This window comes from Emys orbicularis, chromosome 2 (assembly GCF_028017835.1).
Source record: "Emys orbicularis isolate rEmyOrb1 chromosome 2, rEmyOrb1.hap1, whole genome shotgun sequence".
Taxonomy (NCBI): domain Eukaryota; kingdom Metazoa; phylum Chordata; order Testudines; family Emydidae; genus Emys; species Emys orbicularis.
The window spans coordinates 60,945,481-60,966,284 of NC_088684.1; the positions used below are offsets into that span (position 1 = coordinate 60,945,481).

The window sequence follows — 20,804 nt, forward strand, 5'->3', positions numbered from 1 at the left end:
CAATAAGTAATTAGTAAAGTAAACAAGTAAAAAGTACATCAGTAATAAGTAATTTAAATAACACATGAATTCAACTACGTGTTTCATGGTTTAAGGGCTTTTTTAAACCTTTATCACATCCACTCAAGAATTCATATAATAGTGGACAATAAGCTATACCAAAATTATCAGAAAAATAATCTTCCTTACTTAACACAGAAACTTTGGCTGTTTAACCTAGACTAGCCTTCAGATCACTAAAAGTATCCCTGACATTATTATGGTATATCTATATAAAGCTGCATTGTCACACAGAATATACATCCCCCTTTTTTTTTAGTTCTCGTTCTAAATCATCTTTGTGAAATGGATATCTTTTTGGGTCTTTATATTGGATATTTCATATCTTGCACCTAGTTGCACATTTATAATTAAATAATGTTTTCTGAATGGTTTGTCGTGGAAAATTTTGCCAGCCATTCAGTCTGAAAACAATGATAAATATTGGTGTGCATAAATGTCATCTGTGGGTCATACCCATCTTTCCCTAAAACAACTTTAAAGGCTCTAAAAATGAAAATAGCTGCTAGAAAGAAATCTCACTATGTCTGTATTAACTTCTGGGCAGACTCACTGCAGGGTTAGTGAGTGGAAGGGCATGATGCATCAGAGGGTCAGATAACAAGCTGGTATATAAGGGTGTAGCTTCACTGGCTTCAATGGAACTATGCTGATTTATGAAAGCTAAGGATCTGATCAATGACCCTCTATAATTAATGCATTTTATTTGCTGAAAGTTGTATATGTTGACACTAACTCAGAAACCAAAGCATTTTACAGTAGCATTATTTCTATTACCCACACAACATTCCGTTGTATTTCCCAATCTCCCATACAGTCTTTTTTCAAACTCAGTTCACCCAAAAAGCCTTTCAGTAGCAATTTTAAAAAGTGTATCAATCCTGCTAAATGGCTCTAATCCTGCAAACACTTCACACACATTTAAGTTTAGACTGAACACTTATATACATGATTAACTTCGGACCTACACATATAGAAGCATGTATGCAGACCTAAAGTTAATCATATACATAACTCTCAGAAGGATCAGGGCCTCAAATTACACCTAGAATTATTTTAAATAATTAATATTTAGAATAAGAATTCACACTAAAGTGTTGCTTATTATTTATGAAGTACAATTTTACAAGAAGAAAATATCCACAAAGATAGAAAAGGTCAGGCATTAATAGTTAAATGTAATCAGAAAGTGCTTCAGTTGCTAGAACAGAAATAATATGAATCAGAAAAACACTTGTAATATGTTAAAACTGATTTTTGCTTCAAAGCTTCAGCAATTTTATATTCAATTCAGAGGCTGTAATTTCAGCTTAACTTTCAAGAAAACCTAAATGCCTTATGCAAGGAAAGTAAAAATGTACTAGCTAAGAATAGTAATATCTATGTAATAAAAAATTTGAATGGCAATTATTCCAGAATGTAACATGAACAGAAAAGATTGGGTTGTTCTTTAACATCCAAATCAAATACTATATTTTCATACAGATGTGCCCTGTATCTCTTTGTGCCACCTGTTGATTCTAGTAGTTAGCTTTAAATGTTACCTTGCAGGCCTCGACCTGGCGTGAAGAACTTGGTTTGTTCAAAGGCCCTCATAACAGCTGGTCCTTTCAGAAGATTGACAATTGAGTCTACCTGTTAGGATCAAAGTTCTGTGAGTGGCTTGCCTTTTTCATAGCAATGTTTAGAAAGATCTGCTCTGAATGAGAAAAAAGGAATAGTGAAAAAATGATTACTTTATATTTGTTTGTAATTACCGTAATTTAAATGTTGGCTGTAGCTAACAACTCAAGACTAGAAAATTTGTTAGGATGAATCTAAGGAACTGTTCTCTTCAGTAATTCTGGGTTAGTAGCCCCAGGGAAGGATAAAAAGTAATACGTTTCATTCAAGTAAACAGTGGAAAGCAGAAGCAGCAAGGAAACCCCCACTTGCGGCAGCCAGCTTTTCCCTGATGGTTTGAATATAGACCAATACTGTTAAGCAGTCTAAGGAAAACAATCTCATACCTGACCAAAAAGATGCTCCAAACAGCTATGAAGTTTGTCCTGTTTATCATGAGAAATGCGAACACTTAAGGGAAGTTCATCACCTGTGTGTAAAATATTTTAAATCATAATTAACTTCAGGGCTCAGCATACTTTTCAAAATCATACAGATCTGGGCTACTCTGCTATGCATAGGTTTCAGAGTAGCAGCCGTGTTAGTCTGTATCCTCAAAAATAACAGGAGTACTTGTGGCACCTTAGAGACTAACAAATTTATTAGAGCATAAGCTTTCGTGGGCTACAACCCACTTCTTCGGATGCTATGCATACAAGCTGATGCTTAAGCTTTTAGCTCGTTCTGTATTTAGCACTTTACACTAATCTGTGAGATTCTTTTGTAGACTAGTTTTATAATGTAGCAAAAGTAAACAACAACAACAAAATGGTATCTGTACAATAAATCACACATCACCCTTTGTGAAGTAGGTAACTATTGTATTATTTATACCTTTTTATAAACTAAGGGCCAGAAACTTTAAGCAAAATGCCCAGGCCATATTGTAAAAGTTGGGAACAGAAACTAGGAGTTTCTAGGAGAAACTAGGAGAAACTAGGAGTTTCCCTGATCTGTGTTCCACCAACTAGACCACAGTTCTCTGAAAGAAAAATGACAAGATCACTGAAATATCAGCTAGCTATTTATACCACCTAGACGACAGTCACTGAATGCACTGACATAACATTTTTATAAGGACCCTGCAAATATTTCACAATCTTAATGCTATTGCTAATGAAATGGCTCTGATAGTTCAGTAGTTTTTCAAGAGGGATAAATACGGCATTAAAACGAAAAAGGAACTATCAAGTGGCAAATAGGTAAGAATTTGCATCTATGATTATTTAAATTCAATTTGTTCAACCTTGACATAGAATAGAATATTATGGTGAGCGTGTCTTTCTGAGGTCTCACTCTCCCCAGCATTTGTACACAGTGGTATTTTGTATTCAGAGTCTTATCTCCTGTCTGAGACAGAACTCCCTGTTTATGTAAAATTCCTCTTCTTTTGAGCAACATAATGCATTGCCCAGGCCAAAGTGGGAAGCTGGTTAAAATGAGTCTCTGACATCTTTTACTAATCCACTATATTTTCAGCTGGATTGGAAAATTGGCTTTGTTATACAGAAAGGGTAAAAGTGCAACATACACTAAGCAGAAGTGAAATGCTACACTCTTGCCACTTACTATGATGAAGACAGACATGCCTATGAATAAAACAAACAAAAACTATCTCCAGAAGAACTAATAGAGGAATTTGTAGATTATTTTTTAATCTTACCTGAGTCCATTTCATCACTGTGAAAGTAAGAACTGCACTGGCTACTGCAAATGCTGGTAAATGAGGCAATGGAGTTCCTGTTGCTATTGCAATCACTTGAAAAACAAAACAAAATAGTGCATCCTGATGTACAGGTACTATATCAAAGCACAAAAAGTACAGTGCCTTTCCTTTATCTTAAACTTTCCTCTCTTCCCGAGATCTTTTACAATGCTTTACCCTTGACTTTAAGTTTATGACATCATACAAAATATGTAGAAACTACTATTTGTCTCTGATAGGACTCAGAGGGCTAGATTCCCAGAATAGATGCTTCGGTTGTCCCCACCTCATGTGTGTGAACAAGTAGTTTCACATTGAAAATATACAGTTCCACATAAAAATCAAGTAACTTTTCATGCAGGTGAGTGGCTGTTTTTGGAGATGTAGCCTCAAATGTGTTAATTTCTCCACATTTAAATTCTGTACACCTACTGTGACAAAGTTCCTCCTCTATCTTGGTGGGCCCTGCACTTATTGGCGGATTTTCTTGCCTCAGAGATTCACCATGTGGGTTGGGGAACAGCCCAGAGACCTTCCCCTCTGGAAGAATCTACAGTCCAGGTCAATTGGGAGGTTTGGGGGGAACCCGGGCCCGCCCTCTACTCCGGGTTCCAGCCCAGGGCCCTGTGGACTGCAGCTGTCTATCGTGCCTCCTGTAACAGCTGCATGACAGCTACAACTCCCTGGGCTACTTCCCCATGGCCTCCTCCAAACACCTTCCTTATTCTCACCACAGGACCTTCCTCCTGGTGTCTGATAACGCTTGTGCTCCTCAGTCCTCCAGCAGCACACCCCCTCACTCTCAGCTCCTTGCGCCTCTTGCTCCCAGCTCCTCACACTCGCACCACAAACTGAAGTGAGCTCCTTTTAAAACCCAGGTGCCCTGCCTGCCTTAATTGATTCGAGCAGCTTCTTCTTAATTGGCTCCAGGTGTCCTAATTAGCCTGCTTGCCTTAACTGGTTCTAGCAGGTTCCTGATTACTCTAGTGCAGCCCCTGCTCTGGTCACTCATGGAACAGAAAACTACTCATCCAGTGACCAGTATATTTGCCCTCTACCAGACTCCTGTACCCCACTGGTCTGGGTCTGTCACATATCCCTCCCCCCTGCTCAACGCCAAGGGGTTGGGCAGCTTGGGACGCCAGACAGTGCACACGTGACAAGCCATCGGCGTTGCCATGACGGCTCCCTGCTCTATGTTGCACACGGAACTGGAAAGGTTGGAGGGATAAGAACCATCTGGTCACCCTTGTGTTCTTCTCCTTGTTCCGCTGCATCCATTGAAGAGGGGCATGGTCGGTCACGAGGACAAATCTGCGCCCGAGCAGGTAGTAGTGCAATGTTTCCATGGCCCATTTTACAGCGAGGCATTCTCTCTCCACCACTGCATATTTTTGTTCCCTTGGAAGGAGTTTCCGACTGAGGTATAGTTTCCTCCCCGACCATCTGTGATAAAACGGCCCCCAACCCTACTTCCGATGCATCTGTCTGCAGGATAAACTCCTTGGTGAAATCAGGGGCTATCAGTACGGGGTTACTGCAGAGGGCAGTCCGTAGGTCTGTGAATGCTTCCTCTGCTGCGTCAGACCATCTCACCAGATCAGGTCCACGGGCTTTCACTAGGTCTGTCAGGGGGCTTGCCCTTGTGGCAAAGTGGGGGATAAATCGTTGGTAATACCCCACCACACCTAGGAACTCCCGGACTTGTTTCTTGCGACTTGGTCGGGGCCAATTTTGGATGGCCTCTAACTTGTTCACTTGGGGTTTTACCAGACCTTTTCCCACAATGTAGCCAAGATATTTGGCCTCTGTAAACCCTACAGCGCACTTGGCAGGGTTTGCTGTAAGGCCAGCTCGCCTGAAGGTATCGAGGACTGCCTCCACCTTCTCCAGGTGGGTTTCCCAGTCTGGGGTATGAATGACCACATCGTCCAAGTAGGCAGCAGCATAACTGTTATGCGGGTGTAATAGCTTGTCCATGAGGCGCTGGAAGGTAGCTGCGGCCCCATGTAGTCCAAAAGGGAGGACAGTATATTGAAAAAGACCCTCTGGTATAGAGAACGCAGTCTTTTCCTTTGCGTCTTCCACAAGGGGAATCTGCCAGTACCCCTTTGTCAAGTCTAGGGTAGTCAAGTACCGGGCATTACCCAGATGGTCCACTAGCTCATCTATGCGAGGCATGGGGTACGCATCGAACTGGGATACTTCGTTTAGTCGCCGGAAGTCGTTGCAAAATCTTGTGGTGCCATCAGGTTTGGGCACCAGCACGATTGGGCTGGACCACTGACTGTGGGATTCTTCGATGATCCCCAACTCCAGCATTTTTTTTACTTCTGCTTTTATTTCCTCCCTTTTTGCTGCTGGCACCCGATAGGGCCTCATTGTTACTCTGGCCCCAGGGTTCGTGACGATGTGGTGATATGTCTTGGTTGTTCGACCCGGTTTTGTCGAGAACACATCTTGGTTCCGGAAGATCATCTCAGACACCTCATTCTTCTGGTCTGGTGTTAAATCGGGAGACACTCTCACCTGTTTGGAAGGCTTGTCTTCCTGGGTTAGGTCTTTTTGGACCGTTGTGCATGCCTCTTGTGCATGCCAGGGTTTCAGAAGGTTAACGTGATAAATCTGTTCTTGTTTTCTGCGTCCTGGCTGCCGCACCGTATAGGTTACTTCCCCCACGGGTTCAACCACCTCATAGGGCCCCTGCCATTGGGCCAGAAGCTTGCTTTCTGCCGTGGGTACCAACACCATAACCCGATCCCCTGGTTGGAACTGTCGCACTTTTGCCTGGCGATTGTAATGGGTTCACTGGGCCTCCTGGGCCTTCTCCAAATGTTCCCATACAATAGGGGTAACCCGGGTTATCCGGTCTCGCATCTGCATTACATGCTCTATTATATTTCTCCCCTTATTGGGTTCCTCTTCCCAGATCTCTTTGGCGATATCTAGTATGCCACGGGGGTGACGCCCCTATAATAACTCGAAGGGGGAAAACCCAGTTGAGGCCTGAGGTACCTCCCAGATAGCGAACATAAGGTAGGGTAGTAGGGTGTCCCAATCCTTCCCGTCCCGACTTACCACCTTCCTTATCATAGCCTTGAGGGTTCGGTTAAACCTTTCTACCAACCCATCAGTCTGCGGATGGTAGACCGAAGTTCTCAGGGTATGTATATGGAGCAGCGTACAGAGGTCCTTCATTAGCTTCGACATAAATGCGGTTCCTTGGTCGGTTAATATCTCCTTCGGTAGCCCCATTCAGGCAAAGATCCCCACCAGCTCTTTGGCTATAGTTTTAGAGGCCGTGTTCCGTAGGGGGACGGCTTCTGGGTAGCAAGTAGCATAGTCCAAAACAACAAGTATATATTGGTGGCCCCGAGCCGTCTTCTCCAGGGGTCCCACTAGGTCCATGGCTATTCGCTCGAAGGGGACCTCTATGATGGGAAGGGGTACTAAAGGTGCCCTCAAGTGGGGACGGGGACTGTGCAGCAGACACTCTGGGCAGGAGGCACAGTACCTCCGCACTTCTTCATGTACTCCGGGCCAGAAGAACCGTCATAGGACTCTTGCCAGGGTCTTCTCTACCCCCAAATGCCCCCCAAAAAGATGACTATGAGCAAGACTTAATACAGCGTTCTGGTGTTTTTGAGGTGCTAGGATCTGCTGTACCTTCTGCCCCTGTACTGGTGCAACCCGGTATAAGAGATCCTTCTTCATTATGAAGTAGGGTCCTGGTCCTTGGGTTTTCCCTTCCACGGGGACCCCATGTATTTCAGTCATCTCCTTCCTAATGTTGTCAGACCTTGGGTCTTCTGCCTGGTCCCGTCCAAAATTTCCTCTCCCGGGGCTAATCTGCCCAAGATCTAGGGGCCCAGTCTCTGTTGCTTCTACTGGTTCAGAAGCATTAGGGTGGGGGTCAGACTCAGGTGCTTCTCCCTCCTGCGTGGCCTCCTTTCCAGCTGCACGGGTCCGCCTACCTACAAGAGCGACCCTCTGGCTTTGGGTCAGTATTCGGGTTCCCAAGGCCTTAGCTGCCCTTCTTTCCCTTTTTGTCTTTCTACTCTGTCTGGGAGTGGAGAACAAATCTGGGGATATTTCAGAGAAGATTGGGGGTTGACAGTCTGCTGTGGATGCCTCACCAATTTTAGGGTCCCCATCTTTCTCCAATCCCCCTACTGGGAGTAAGTTTCCAAACCCTGGGAAGTCCCTCCCTATGAGCACCGGGTATGGGAGTTTAGGGACTACACCTGCTGTTACCTCAGTAGTGTTCCTTTGGATCTCGATTTTTACTGGGATAGTGGGGTAGTAACTAACTGTCCCATGGACACATGTTATCCCCGTACGTTTAGCCTGCAGCAGCTGACTACGCTTCACGAGCTTCCCTGAGATAAGCGTGATAGCACTCCCCGAATCAACCAGTGCTGTGGTCCCTACCCCATTTAGTTTCACTGGTCTGGCATACATATGTGGGGTTAGTGAGACCCCCACAAGGTGGATTAGGGAGCATGGATCTGCCCAGTTCCCCAGGTTACACTGCATAGGCTCCTCAGCATTGGGACACTGTGCAGCTATGTGTCCCCACTCCCCGCAGGCATAACATCTGTATGGAGCCTTAGGCGTTCCCCGGTCTCTTGGATTGGGCAGTCTAACACCACGATCCTCTTCTCCCTCAGTGCTCCGACTCTTTGTGGCCTCTGATGGGCCTTCAGTCCCTCTCTTTTTCCATCTGGGCCCTCCTGGTGGCCCAGTCACCTGAACTTTAGGGCTTGGTGCTGCTAGTTTAACCCAGGGTGCCTCTTCCTTAACTGGTCGGGTCAGCTCCCTCGCTGTCCTTCGCCTCTCTACCAGGGCGACAACCTCGTCATAGGTGGAGGGTTCGTTCTGGCTTACCCAGGCACGAAGATCTGGTGGTAGTCCCCTCATGTATCAGTCGATGACCAGAACCGCTAGTATCTCTTCCGGACTCGGGGACTCTGTTTGCAACCACTTTCATGCGAGATGGATGAGGTCATACAATTGGGACCGCGGGGTTTTGTCTTCCTGCTACCTCCAACCGTGATACTGCTGGGCCCGCACTGCTGTCGTTACCCCAGATCTGGCCAAGATCACTGCTTTCAACTGGGGGTAGTCTGCTGCAGCCTCTTCAGGCAGATCATGGTAGGCCTTCTGGGCCTCCCCACACAGGAATGGGGCAAGGATGCCAGACCACTGATCTCGAGGCCAGGCCTCCCGTAGGGCTGTTCTCTCAAAGGCCAGAAGGTATGCCTCTACATCATCCTCCCGCGTCATTTTCTGCAGCCAATGGCTGGCCCATATGAGCCGTGTCCCATCATGGCCGCGATTCAGCTCTGTAAGCGACTTTACCTGGTATACCAGTTCCCGCAGCATAGCTCGGTCTTGAGCAGCCTGGTCCATCAGCAGGCGATTAGTCTCTTGCTGCAGCCACACTGCCTCCTGTTGGGCGGCTGCCTGGACACGGGTACCCTCCTGCTTGGCCGCCGTAGCTTGTATTAGTGCCCGCATTACGTCATCCATTGTGGTGAAAAAAAATAAACCCTCTCCTTTTTGTTTTGTTGTTGTTGTTGTTGTTGTTGTTTTTTAAATCACCCTCCTTCTTCCGCCGTGCTGTGCACCCCAAGATCCCACTCCTGACACCAGTGTGACAAAGTTCCTCCTCTATCTTGATGGGTCCTGTGCTTATTGGCGGATTTTCTTGCCTCAGAGATTCACCATGTGGGTTGGGGAACAGCCCAGAGACCTTCCCCTCTGGAAGAACCCACAGTCCAGGTCAATTGGGAGGTTTGGGGGGAACCCGGGCCCGCCCTCTACTCCGGGTTCCAGCCCAGGGCCCTGTGGACTGCAGCTGTCTATCGTGCCTCCTGTAACAGCTGCATGACAGCTACAACTCCCTGGGCTACTTCCCCATGGCCTCCTCCAAACACCTTCCTTATTCTCACCACAGGACCTTCCTCCTGGTGTCTGATAACGCTTGTGCTCCTCAGTCCTCCAGCAGCACACCCCCTCACTCTCAGCTCCTTGCGCCTCTTGCTCCCAGCTCCTCACACTCGCACCACAAACTGAAGTGAGCTCCTTTTAAAACCCAGGTGCCCTGCCTGCCTTAATTGATTCGAGCAGCTTCTTCTTAATTGGCTCCAGGTGTCCTAATTAGCCTGCTTGCCTTAACTGGTTCTAGCAGGTTCCTGATTACTCTAGTGCAGCCCCTGCTCTGGTCACTCATGGAACAGAAAACTACTCATCCAGTGACCAGTATATTTGCCCTCTACCAGACTCCTGTACCCCACTGGTCTGGGTCTGTCACACTACCTACCCCATAACTCCTATAAATGATGAAGCATGCTGGCTTAGGATTTGCAAACTGGAATTTATAATGAGGTTAGAAAAGAATTAAACTATTAAACAAGATTAAAAATGACAATTTTCTCCCTTTAACCATGGTTTATGAGCCCACCCTCTGAGCTACTGGCAGTGCAATAGGATAAGTGCTAGTGGACCTCTGCACCTGCACAAAGCCCCAGTGACTTCTCTGGAAATCTCTGTGGCTACAAAAGTCTACTCATGTGAATCCAGTTGCTGGATGAGGGCTCCTGTGTGTATAGAGTAGGGGGCAGGTGGTAGTGGTGAGGATTTTACTTCTCCCTGTATCTGATTATATGGAGACTTCTACTATTTTTGGTACTGCAGAGATCACTATACAGTCATGTGATTTTTTTTTTATGCCAAATTTGTGTTTCTGTACAAGGAGTGAGAATGAATTCATCCATATCACACTGAGGGGGAAAAATCTAAGATTTTTTCTAAACATATTTCCAAATGGATTTGAACCCACAGGCTGTAACAGCAACCAAGTCAGCCATATCATCTAATCAGCAACAGAGTATTTGGTTTAAATGTAAGCGTTTTCAGGTGCTAAAGTAATTATCCAGCAGAGGGAGTCCACAATGTCCCATGAATGTAAGAGAAACTTATCATCTAGGTACCTCTCAATCAATTTCCTGCCATTATAGGGGCCTTGGGCATTGATGCATCTCAGTCCCTTATTCTCTGCCAGTGGCACATAATAGCTCAGTCTCCTGAGAGCTGTAATACTTTTTGGTCTAATTCTGGCTGTTGGGGTTGGTATGGGGGTGGCTGAGGGGTGTTTGGCAGCTTATGATACAGAAGAGGTCAGACTAGATGATCGGGCAAGTCCCTTCCAGTCTTAAACTCTATGATTCTAAATTCTATTCTATAAAAGCATTTAGTTTAAAATGGCTGCAGAGTTCCAAATGCATGCCCTACTTCATACCATGCATAACAAAGTTAATAAAATAGGACTCCATTTTATATTATTATTATACACCTCTACCCCGATATAATGCGACCCGATATAACATGAATTTGGATATAACGCGGTAAAGCAGTGCTTTGCGGGGGGTGGGAGGGCAGAGCTGCGCACTCCGGTGGATCAAAGCAAGTTCGATATAACACAGTTTCACCTATAACGCAATAAGATTTTCTGGCTCCCAAGGAAAGCGTTATATAGAGGTAGAGGTGTATTTATAAATTGTTTACATATATGTTAATACCACAAAGAGGGAAGAGCATTTTTGGATAGGATGAGGGGGATATAATTTAGGGTGCTGTCCACTAAATGACTGAAACCATGTTGGTAACAAAATGTTTCTAGCATAGAGTCCCGAAGAGTAATGAGAATTTCTGGCTGGATATTAAGAAATATTTTCTGATGATGAGCTCTAACAGACTTTGGAAAAGTCTCCTAAGGGAGAATGGTGGAAAGCTCATCACTAGGGTCATTTAAAACTGGACTGAACAAAGCACAAAAGAATAAAACACGGGTAAACATGGGGGAAAATCATATTTAACCACTTCTTAGCCATATATTTCTGCATAAGTATTGTATTGTAGTGTTTAATAGAAATTTGCATAAAAACACAAGTAATAAATGAAAATGTCCTACATTTCCCATAATGGCTGCTCTCACACAGAGACAAAGGGGGAGGGATAGCTCAGTGGTTTGAGCATTGGCCTGCTAAACCCAGGGTTGTGAGTTCAATCCTTAAGGGGGCCATTTAGGGATTAGGGGCAAAAATTGGGGATTGGTCCTGCTTTGAGCAGGGGGTTGGACTAGATGACCTCCTGAGGTCCCTTCCAACCCTGATATTCTATGATTTCAATGGCATTTACAGTGATTTGCTGGTTGTTCATTTAACTACTAATATTTTTAAAATATCCACTGTTATAACTGACAGTTGCACTAATAATTGGTATTATGTGCATGGGAATCTGAGGGGTTTTTTTTTGTTTGTTTTGGGGGTATTTTTTACACACGTTAGAAAGATTACAGAAGTTTGGGATCAGACTAAAGCAGATGATCTAAGAAGCATTTAGTTCCTTCCACTTCAGACACCAAACTGCTAGTTCATATCAGCCATGCTGCAATAATCAAACGTTAGCTCATGAAATTGGTCTTCAAAATAACAAAGAGTGCTGCTACTATTCCACCATTCTAAGAGACTTTTTACTTTTTGACCCCAGTAATCTGTTTAAATTGCAAATTGAAGTTAAACTGAATATACATCATCTGCATTTACATAATCCATTCTTCATTCTAAGTATCGGAAAATGTTCACAGTTGCTATGAATACTACTTCTTTTTCAAAGTATATATTTTAATTCCATAGTAAAGCTTTTATTATTGTTAGTACTAGAGATAGGATGATCCAGCAATGTTTAGACTGGGATGTTACCAGAGTTAAATGTTGGGGTTCAGATTTTTATTCAGGTCTTTAACTGTGATTGAGATTAGATCTGGAAACTGACTCAAAATACAAACATTTGGGGGTTTGCTTGGGCCTAATTCCACTACAGAACACCATAGCCAAAACTGTCTGTTTCTATGTTCTGCAGCAGACTGAATCAGAACCTGGCAAATGGATCCATAGTTCTGGCTATGCTCCTCTGGGGATATTCAGATCCAGAGTTCTGGTAAAGGTCCATCTCTAGTTATTATTACAGGAAAAGACTTGTATTACAATAGAAAATAATCCATCTTGATTACTAAAATATAAAATTCTCCCTTTACAAGAAGTAATAACCATTGTATTTTGATATTCTTTAAAGCCATTTTGAAAATCTACAATGCTGCACATTATGCTGCTGTATCCGAAAGACTGAAATAAAAAAGATTATTAGTAAAACTACCTGTATGAATCCCTGTTGCTGATGGTGTCATGACCAGAATCTTCCTGCTCATCACCTGCTACATTGAAACAGACCCTTTTCCCATTCCTTTCTCCCTTTTCATTGTCACTGTCTGCTGGTATTAAGGGCTCAGGTGTTTTACGTTCTGATTTGGGAGAATAGGTTATTGAAGAGAGAAGGCTGCAATGTGACAAAATTAATCGGGATTAATGCATTTTTTCAAAAGTAAGCTGATGATAATTATCATCATCATCCAACATGCAATACTACATTTCTCTGTTGTTCTTTTCCATTATTTTGTTCCATATGAAAAGGCCACAAAACCTGTTTTTTAATTCAGACTCATGTCCATTGTAAAATTATGGCCAACTAAAGCCAAAAAAAAAAAAAAAAAAAAGACTACTGTAAAAACAACAAAAGTTTAATGAGTCAAAATCATGCTTCAATCAAAGCAACACAAAACAGTAAGTCTTGCAATAAACCAATTCTTCTTGGGGAAAAAAAGTTACCATATTATATCCTTGAAGTCCTTTTGGTGACTAATAATAAACTTAAACCATATATTTGCATATGCAAAACTAGTAAATTAACCACAGAAAACATTTCTCTGTGCAAAACAGGTAATTACTTACTAAATGTTTATTGTACCCAAACTACTAGCTTTCACGTGTCATTCTGCCTTATTCTAATAAAAGGTTCTGGGAAATTTTATTTTAAAGTCTGTACCTTCATCAACATTCCAAATGACCACACCACCATAACTGGTCAGATAAAGTGATGTGTCACTTGATTTGCCATGACCAATTAGGTAGTGCTGTGCCATCATGTTTATGAACAGCACCTCTCTGAATCATACCTTACTCATTTGATAACAGCAGAACTCCATTTATATGATCTAATTGGGACTAGGGCGAGATTGGATAAATCAAAAATTCAGATAATCTGGAGAATGAGAAGGTGCAAGGCTGCAGCGCCGTCTAGCAGCCAGAGGAGAAATCACTCACTTCTGGACCTGTGTGCACTGGTTGTTCGGTTAATACAGAGAGCTGGATAGTGGAGGGTTGCATAAACAGAGTTCTATTGTACTTATCCAGAAGCTCTACATAGAGCTCCATTTGAAACTTGATGTGATCAACTGGCACCCAAAAGCTGTGGAAATTTTTATACCTGAACATGTACAAATGCCACAACGAAGTCATACTACTATATAGTTATTCATCTTCATCCCATGAAACACATGTTCTAATAGACTTTATGAAAGAAAAAACGAATACACACAATGTTATTTTAATTCCAGTTACTGGAAATCAAAACTGCAAAGGAAGATTAACATTAATAACATCTGAACAAAAAATTAGATGCAGCATTATACTTCTGCAACAAGTCCTTTCTAGCTATCTTTTAAATTAGCAGTGGCCGGGCTATGTTCAAAAATAGTTTAAAAGCTTTGAATCCCTATACTGTGTTTGTTAAGTAACAGCTGTCACCACGGTTGGCTTGGTAGTGTTGGCAAGTGCTCTGCTTCTAACCCAAGATCAAATATATGTCAGGGGCACAAGTGTAGGTGACATCATATCTTTACATCTAAAGACCAACTGCAAAACACTTGTATTCGTGAGACTGAAAATATCCTCTTTGGTTTTTAAAAGGCAGCTTACAGAATTCCCCTTCTTTACACTCTCTACCTACACAATAAATCACTGATGCTAAAGGCATTTTATCAATCAAAATTAACAAAGGACATTTCTGATTAAAAGCACTGTAAACTTTTACATTCAGTTTTATGAGATTTGCACAGGTCTAACTGAGGAAGGTAGCATATACCAATTCTAAACACTAATGAAAAGATAATAACTCACCTAATAACTTTGTTCAGCTACAGAGCCACATCAGTACCAAACTACTAATCTCTCCACTGCTTTGATGAATATAATCTACTTGAAATCAATGCAATTCCAAACTGTTCTGCAAAGTTTTGTTCCACAAACTCAGCACACCCTGACTGATTGCCATATAGGGAAGTGATTTTTTCTGAATGAACATATTTTCCTTCACACTCAGAATTCTGCTAACACAATAGTTTTAGTCATTCTGTGTAACACAACATTTAAAAAACTAACTCAATGTTAAAACCATAAAATCTTTGAGCATACATAAATAATATATTGTCTCAGAAACTGATAGAGATTTAAGTAGTTCTTCAAAGGTTTCAAAATCATCCATTGAGAGGCACAATATCCGAGTGTAGATTATCCCTATAATGTTAATTTGCTGTACCACTAGCAGCATATAATTTTTACTATCTATTAAGCATAATCTCTCTCTCTCTCTCTCTCTCACACACACACACACACACAGAGAAATCTGGCCCTGTTGAAGTTAATGAACGTTTTGCCATTGACTTCAACAGGCCAGGATTTCACCCAGAGCCTCTAAAGAAACCATTTGATCATTTTTTGTATAGCATTCTCAATCCCTAAGATTAACTGCTGTGACCCAGACTTTTCCCCTGAATATCTTTTGTTTATACAGTACCTAGTACATTGGAAACCAATCATAGTAATAATAATAAATAGTTAATAATTCAGCAAATATTGATTTTGATTTTATTTTTACACCATAGCAGCAAATCTATTAACAGGAATTCTGCAGTAGCTGTAAACTGGAAGGATCAGTTTGTTTAAATGTACTATATATATATATATATATATATATATATATATATATATATATATATATATATATATATGCATGGTTATTAAAGAACACATTCGCACATTTTGATTCAAGCAGAGTGATTTAATTATTTTGTATTATTTTATGTGTTTTATTTCTTAACATTCCCTCTTTCACCCTAAGAACTAATGGTCATGACTGTGTTGTAAGCAGTACATGGTGTACTGTATTAACAGTTCACACCCAGACTATCCTGGCCTCCATCTTTCCCATTCTTCCTGTTTGGAGCTTTTAAGTAGGCCTCTTGGGTATCCTGCTTCCTGTACAGAACTACTTTCCGCCAAGACAATCAAACTCTGGCAGTGCAGTCAAAGTCCACAGGGAATAAAGATGAAAAGTCTGATGCTTATAGGCAGTAAAGTGTAAAATCTTTAAAATAAATCTTTGCACCTTATATAGGTTTTCCTACCAGTTCAATTTACAGAGACTCTGTTAATGAAGAAAAATATTAACCCAGACTCTTGTGTACTGTTTACGTTTGCAACTGTGTGACCCACAAAATTTATATATTCTTATAGATAGCACATTCATGCTTGTATGAAAGAAAGCTCAGAAGTCCCTGAGGCTTTATGCAAACTCTAGGGAGCAGGGGGGAAACCAATGATAGCCTAAGTAACCAGAAACTACTGAAATATTAATTGAGCCTTCAAATACAAAACGTATTGATCATTTTATAACTTTAAAGAAGACTGACAATTTTAAGACATTATAATGCTGTTGCTTTATTTTTGTGCTCATCCAGCAATGAAAAGATTTTATTTCTGATTTGCTAAATTAATTAGTTAAATTATGTGTAAAGACATGGGGAGTGGAGATTTATCTCTTACATTCTTTTGCAAACCCTAAGCTGTATTTACTTTCATTTAGCCATTCAAACCTGTTATACTATACAGCATACATCTAGGGGGGAGAAAAAAACACTCCAAAGGAGGTATTGATAATTTTTCTTCCTGAGCACTGATCAAGGGCCAGGCCTTAGAAAAGTTTACTGGTCTTGAAAGCAGCTGTTCTAGTCCCAAGTATTTCTGCTCCTGGGAGATCATTAAATAGTAGCTCTTGCTGACTAAGTGAACCTAATTTATTTGTTAAAAAAAGTTTCTAGTATTTGTATTTTTATAAATTTAGGTTTAAATTTAAAGCCACTCAGTAGTGCCATAAAATTTAAATAAAAATTATTTTTTTGTTCCTTTGCTCTTGTTTTCTCTCCTAGTGAAGTCTGAGAGATGACATGGATCTCATATTGCCTCTTCCCCCCAAACAGTTACTGTTTCCACAGCCAAGAGAAAAGCTATAATGGTTCAATGAAGCAAGGTAGAAACTATGTCACGCTCAGAAAGAAAGAAAAAAGAGAGCGAGAGAGAACAAAGTTCAAAATTGCCTGCACTTAAATTCTTTGGACCATTGTAGCTCTACTTGAATATGAACAGGGACTGCTTCTGCTGATCTCATGCAACAACGTTCAGATGGGTTTAGATTAGACCAGGCAAGTTTATACATCAATAGTTTGGAATGCCCACATTTGATTTATCAATATATCCCATGTAGGGTGACCAGATGTCCCGTTTTTATAGGGACAGTCCCATTTTTGGGGACTTTTTCTTATATAGGCGCCTATAGGTGCCCCACTCCCTGTCCCGTTTTTTCACAGTTGCTATCTGGTCACCCTAATCCCATGGGACATTAAAGGCATATTCAGACGGTATCATTTACTTACTCATCTATCTGAGAGACACACGTTTCCACCTCTTTCAGTGCAGTTTGCAATTTGCCCAACAATTTCTGATAGACATCTTGTGTTTCTAAGTCCTCTTCCTTTAACAGATATCTCAGACCATGGCCTTCCTGTTGACCTAGGGAATGTCCTGAAGGGGCTGCCATGGTGGTAATGGTATGTTGTATGTAAACCATGGGACTCAGTTTACCTGCATGTGATGCAAATAAGGTCAAGTTCACATCTTCTATCTTTCAACACAAATTACTTTTAAAAGTCAAATCTATAACGGGAAATAATTACCTGATTAAAATATTAATTTTTCATATTTTATCTTACAAATTCAATGTTGGAAGTATAAACGTGGAAAAATTAGTTGATCTGTTCTTGGTAAAGAGGAGGGCTATATAATTCTGCATGTTAATGTGCCATGTAATGTAACACAAAGGAAAGAGTTAGTACATAATTATGTCAAGAATTTCTTATAAATTTATAAGCAAATCCATACTAACAATATATAGCCATTTCTTAGTGGAGTGTCCTTATGTTTAATATTGAGATAGTGTCGAGAACTGGTTAAATCTGAAAACTATAAACTAGGAGAGTTGGTAGATATTCTTCGTTCAAGTTTAGGTGGGCATGCTGGCTTACCTTGCTCACTATTTTTGTTTTCTTTCTCATGTGAAGAATGCTTTCTGCTGTCTAGCTGCACACCAAAGGCACTACCAAGAGAAGTTGAGGTTTTAGGATAAGAGACTTCCATTACATTGATATGGCAGTTGGTTGGACAGAAATCGCTGCTGTGAAGTGGTGAGATCTTTGACTTGGCCTGTTTAAAGGTAGGCCATGCTCTATTTTTTAACACTCGTGAAAACTAGAAGTAAGAAAGAGAAGAAAGTTCTGATTAATAGTTTTCTGTGCATAGGTAGCCAGGTGGAAAACAAAGCTTAAAAATGCTTTAGGCATTCTACCTAACCTTTCAAATTTCCATTTTTTGGGAGGAGGTGAGGAGTTCTTTCTGATTTTAGGTTTTTATTTTTAAAACAAATTATGGGTAATTTTTGCAAATTAGAAATAGATTTATATTAAGGATTTAACCCATTTATTTTCTGTCAAATGTCTCAATATTAGTCCCATTTGAAGTCCTGTGCTTCTGAGGATGAGCTCCAGAAAGTATGAGAGGTCCCTAAAAACTACAAACATAGCAAATTTCCGGTATTTTCAAGTGTGCATTATCTAAAAACACTCTCAGATATTTGCTTTAGTTTAGTTTAGTTTAGTTTTTAATAAATATAAAACTGGAAGCTAAAATTATGAATTTATCATATTGAGAATGAAGTTGCTGCAAAATTACAGTAAAACAAACTATAATCTCCATATTTTACAAAAGCAGCAAAGAGTCCTGTGGCACCTTATAGACTAAAAGACGTATAGGAGCATGAGCTTTCGTGGGTGATATATGCTCCTATACGTTTGTTAGTCTATGAGGTGCCACAGGACTCTTTGCTGCTTTTACAGATCCAGACTAACAAAGCTACCCCTTTGATATTTTACAAACTTTGCTACACTTGGGAATTAGAAAATGTCTCAACTTTGAAAACTGAAGTACTGGTTAAATAAGGCATAGACTTCTAAGAAATAAATCTTTGAAAAATTAGATTGAAATAGTGCAGAGACATTTATTGACCCACAGGCAGTACATCTATTTTACTTCTACAGTGTTCCTCTGAATCAATGAAGATTTCTTCTTATGTACATTCCTGTAACTATTCTTGTCCCCTTTCCCAAGTAGTGTTACTTCAGAGAATTAGATCATAATCATGATGACAAGACCATTATAAAATCTTAGATTAGGTGACCACATGATGTGAAACACAACCGGATTAGGGTTTATGTGAAAACATGTATCTCCCCATTCAATTCACAGTCTAGAATCAGGGGAGATTTTAATGGGAACATCCATCATCACCTGCAAGTAGCCGGTATTTTAATCACATCTCATCTCCAGTTAAAATATTACATAACAGGGCACATACCTTATTAAACAACGCTGATCATTAGGTTCATGCATCAGAATATTTTTTTAAAAGTTACCTTTCAAAGTGCTTACCCAATTAAATGTCCATGTACATTTCACTGATTATCTGGCTTTAAGTATCTTTTAACTGAGTCAAGCTATATCCCCTCCCGCACCACCCATAAAGTGGTAGCTTTATGTATTGGGATTTAAACATGTGTTTACTTGTGATGTTACTGACTCTGTGTAAGCTTGATAAACATTTCTATACAACCAAGATTCAACTAATGAATTATACTTAAATATTTGTATCTAGGACAGGATCCTGGAGATTACACGAAGTCCAATTATGGAATTGTTTAAAACTGAAGAATGTACCAAGAATTAAGAAGGCACTAAGAATATCTAATGGTAAAAATGTTCCTCCAAGCAGTACATATTTCATATTTGAATCTCCCACACATCCTGTTCCACAGAGACCAAATGCCTGGTTATGATTTAATCAGGTCATAAGTCAAGTCCAAACTTCTTTTCATACATGTATTGAGAAACATCTGGGGCCCATGGCACTGAACTCAAAGTGTATTACAAGCAAAATATTCTGAAATAACAGGAACTCCAGAAAGCCACTGGGTTTCTATTTATAGAGTTCAAACTTTCACAGTGAAACTTACAGTAAAGCTAAGGCATTCTGAGAGACTTTTGTTACTATGGTTACATTTACCTTGCCAAAAGAAGGGCATATCTATTCCTGGAATATGAACACTCCAACAATGTTTCTAACAGTCATTGAGAGCTAAACTGTGAACCTGCATCATACTTATTGATTTTGGTGAGGGTGAGTTTGAGGCTTCTGAAAGTGTGGATCACACTGGCTAGAAGCAGATATTGCAATTAAAGGTTCTGTGACGTTTTCCAACGTGGCTGTGCCATTGTACTTCAACCTAGACTCAAACTCTTGCTGTTCTTGCCGGGCACTCTTGTTCATAAAGACTATGCATCATACTCAGTTCACAGTAGAAAACAGGAAAGGTATATGAGACAGATATTAGTTACCTACCCTCTAAAGAACATTTCTGACTGAATGGTTAAAATAAGTGATGCTCCCATCTCAAGAAACCCAAGGTTCACTTTAGATAGACATATGAAAGTCTGGATGTAGACTTATACTGGCCAAAATCTCTAGAGGTATGTCTACCCAGCGGCTTGGAGGGTGCTTCCTAGTTGGGTAGACAGACACACTGTGGCTCTGCTCGAGCTGGTATGCTAAAAATAGCAATGTGACTACAGCAGCTTTGGTGGCAGCCTGGGCTAGCCACCCACATATGTACTCAGGGAGTTCGGCAGGATTGTATTTGGGCAGGTAGCCCAAGTCACCACCTATGTCACCGCAGCCACACTGCTATATTTAATATGCTAGCTCAAGCTGGACAAGGGCTGTTCACCTTCATTAGGGAGCACCCTCCTAGCTGCTGAGTAGTCATTCCCTAAGAAAGGGTCATTACCGTCTAGGAAGCAACTCCTCCCCCCCGACCTCTGTCCCATCCCTCCTCCAATTTTCATATGCAGGGTCTGTTAGAGTCCACATTAAACCTCTCACCTCTATTTTGAATTTTTTCTTGCAAAATCCCAGAACAGACCAGTTTGCAAATCTCACATCCTAGATCCAGATGACAGAGGGTGCAAACAATTCA

General features: G+C 41.0%; 1 protein-coding gene across 1 annotated transcript in view; it reads right to left on the reverse strand.

Annotated features, from left to right (window-relative positions):
* The window catches only part of PREX2 (phosphatidylinositol-3,4,5-trisphosphate dependent Rac exchange factor 2), a 310,741-nt gene that overhangs the window by 116,758 nt on the left and 173,179 nt on the right, over window positions 1–20,804 (reverse strand). Inside the window, exons 24-29 of the mRNA XM_065397932.1 lie at window positions 17,745–17,967; window positions 17,097–17,304; window positions 12,647–12,826; window positions 3,386–3,480; window positions 2,070–2,152; window positions 1,605–1,695 (exon numbers count right to left, since the gene is read on the reverse strand). Coding sequence (XP_065254004.1) covers window positions 1,605–1,695; window positions 2,070–2,152; window positions 3,386–3,480; window positions 12,647–12,826; window positions 17,097–17,304; window positions 17,745–17,967 — 880 coding nt within the window. The remainder of the gene's footprint in view (window positions 1–1,604; window positions 1,696–2,069; window positions 2,153–3,385; window positions 3,481–12,646; window positions 12,827–17,096; window positions 17,305–17,744; window positions 17,968–20,804) is intronic.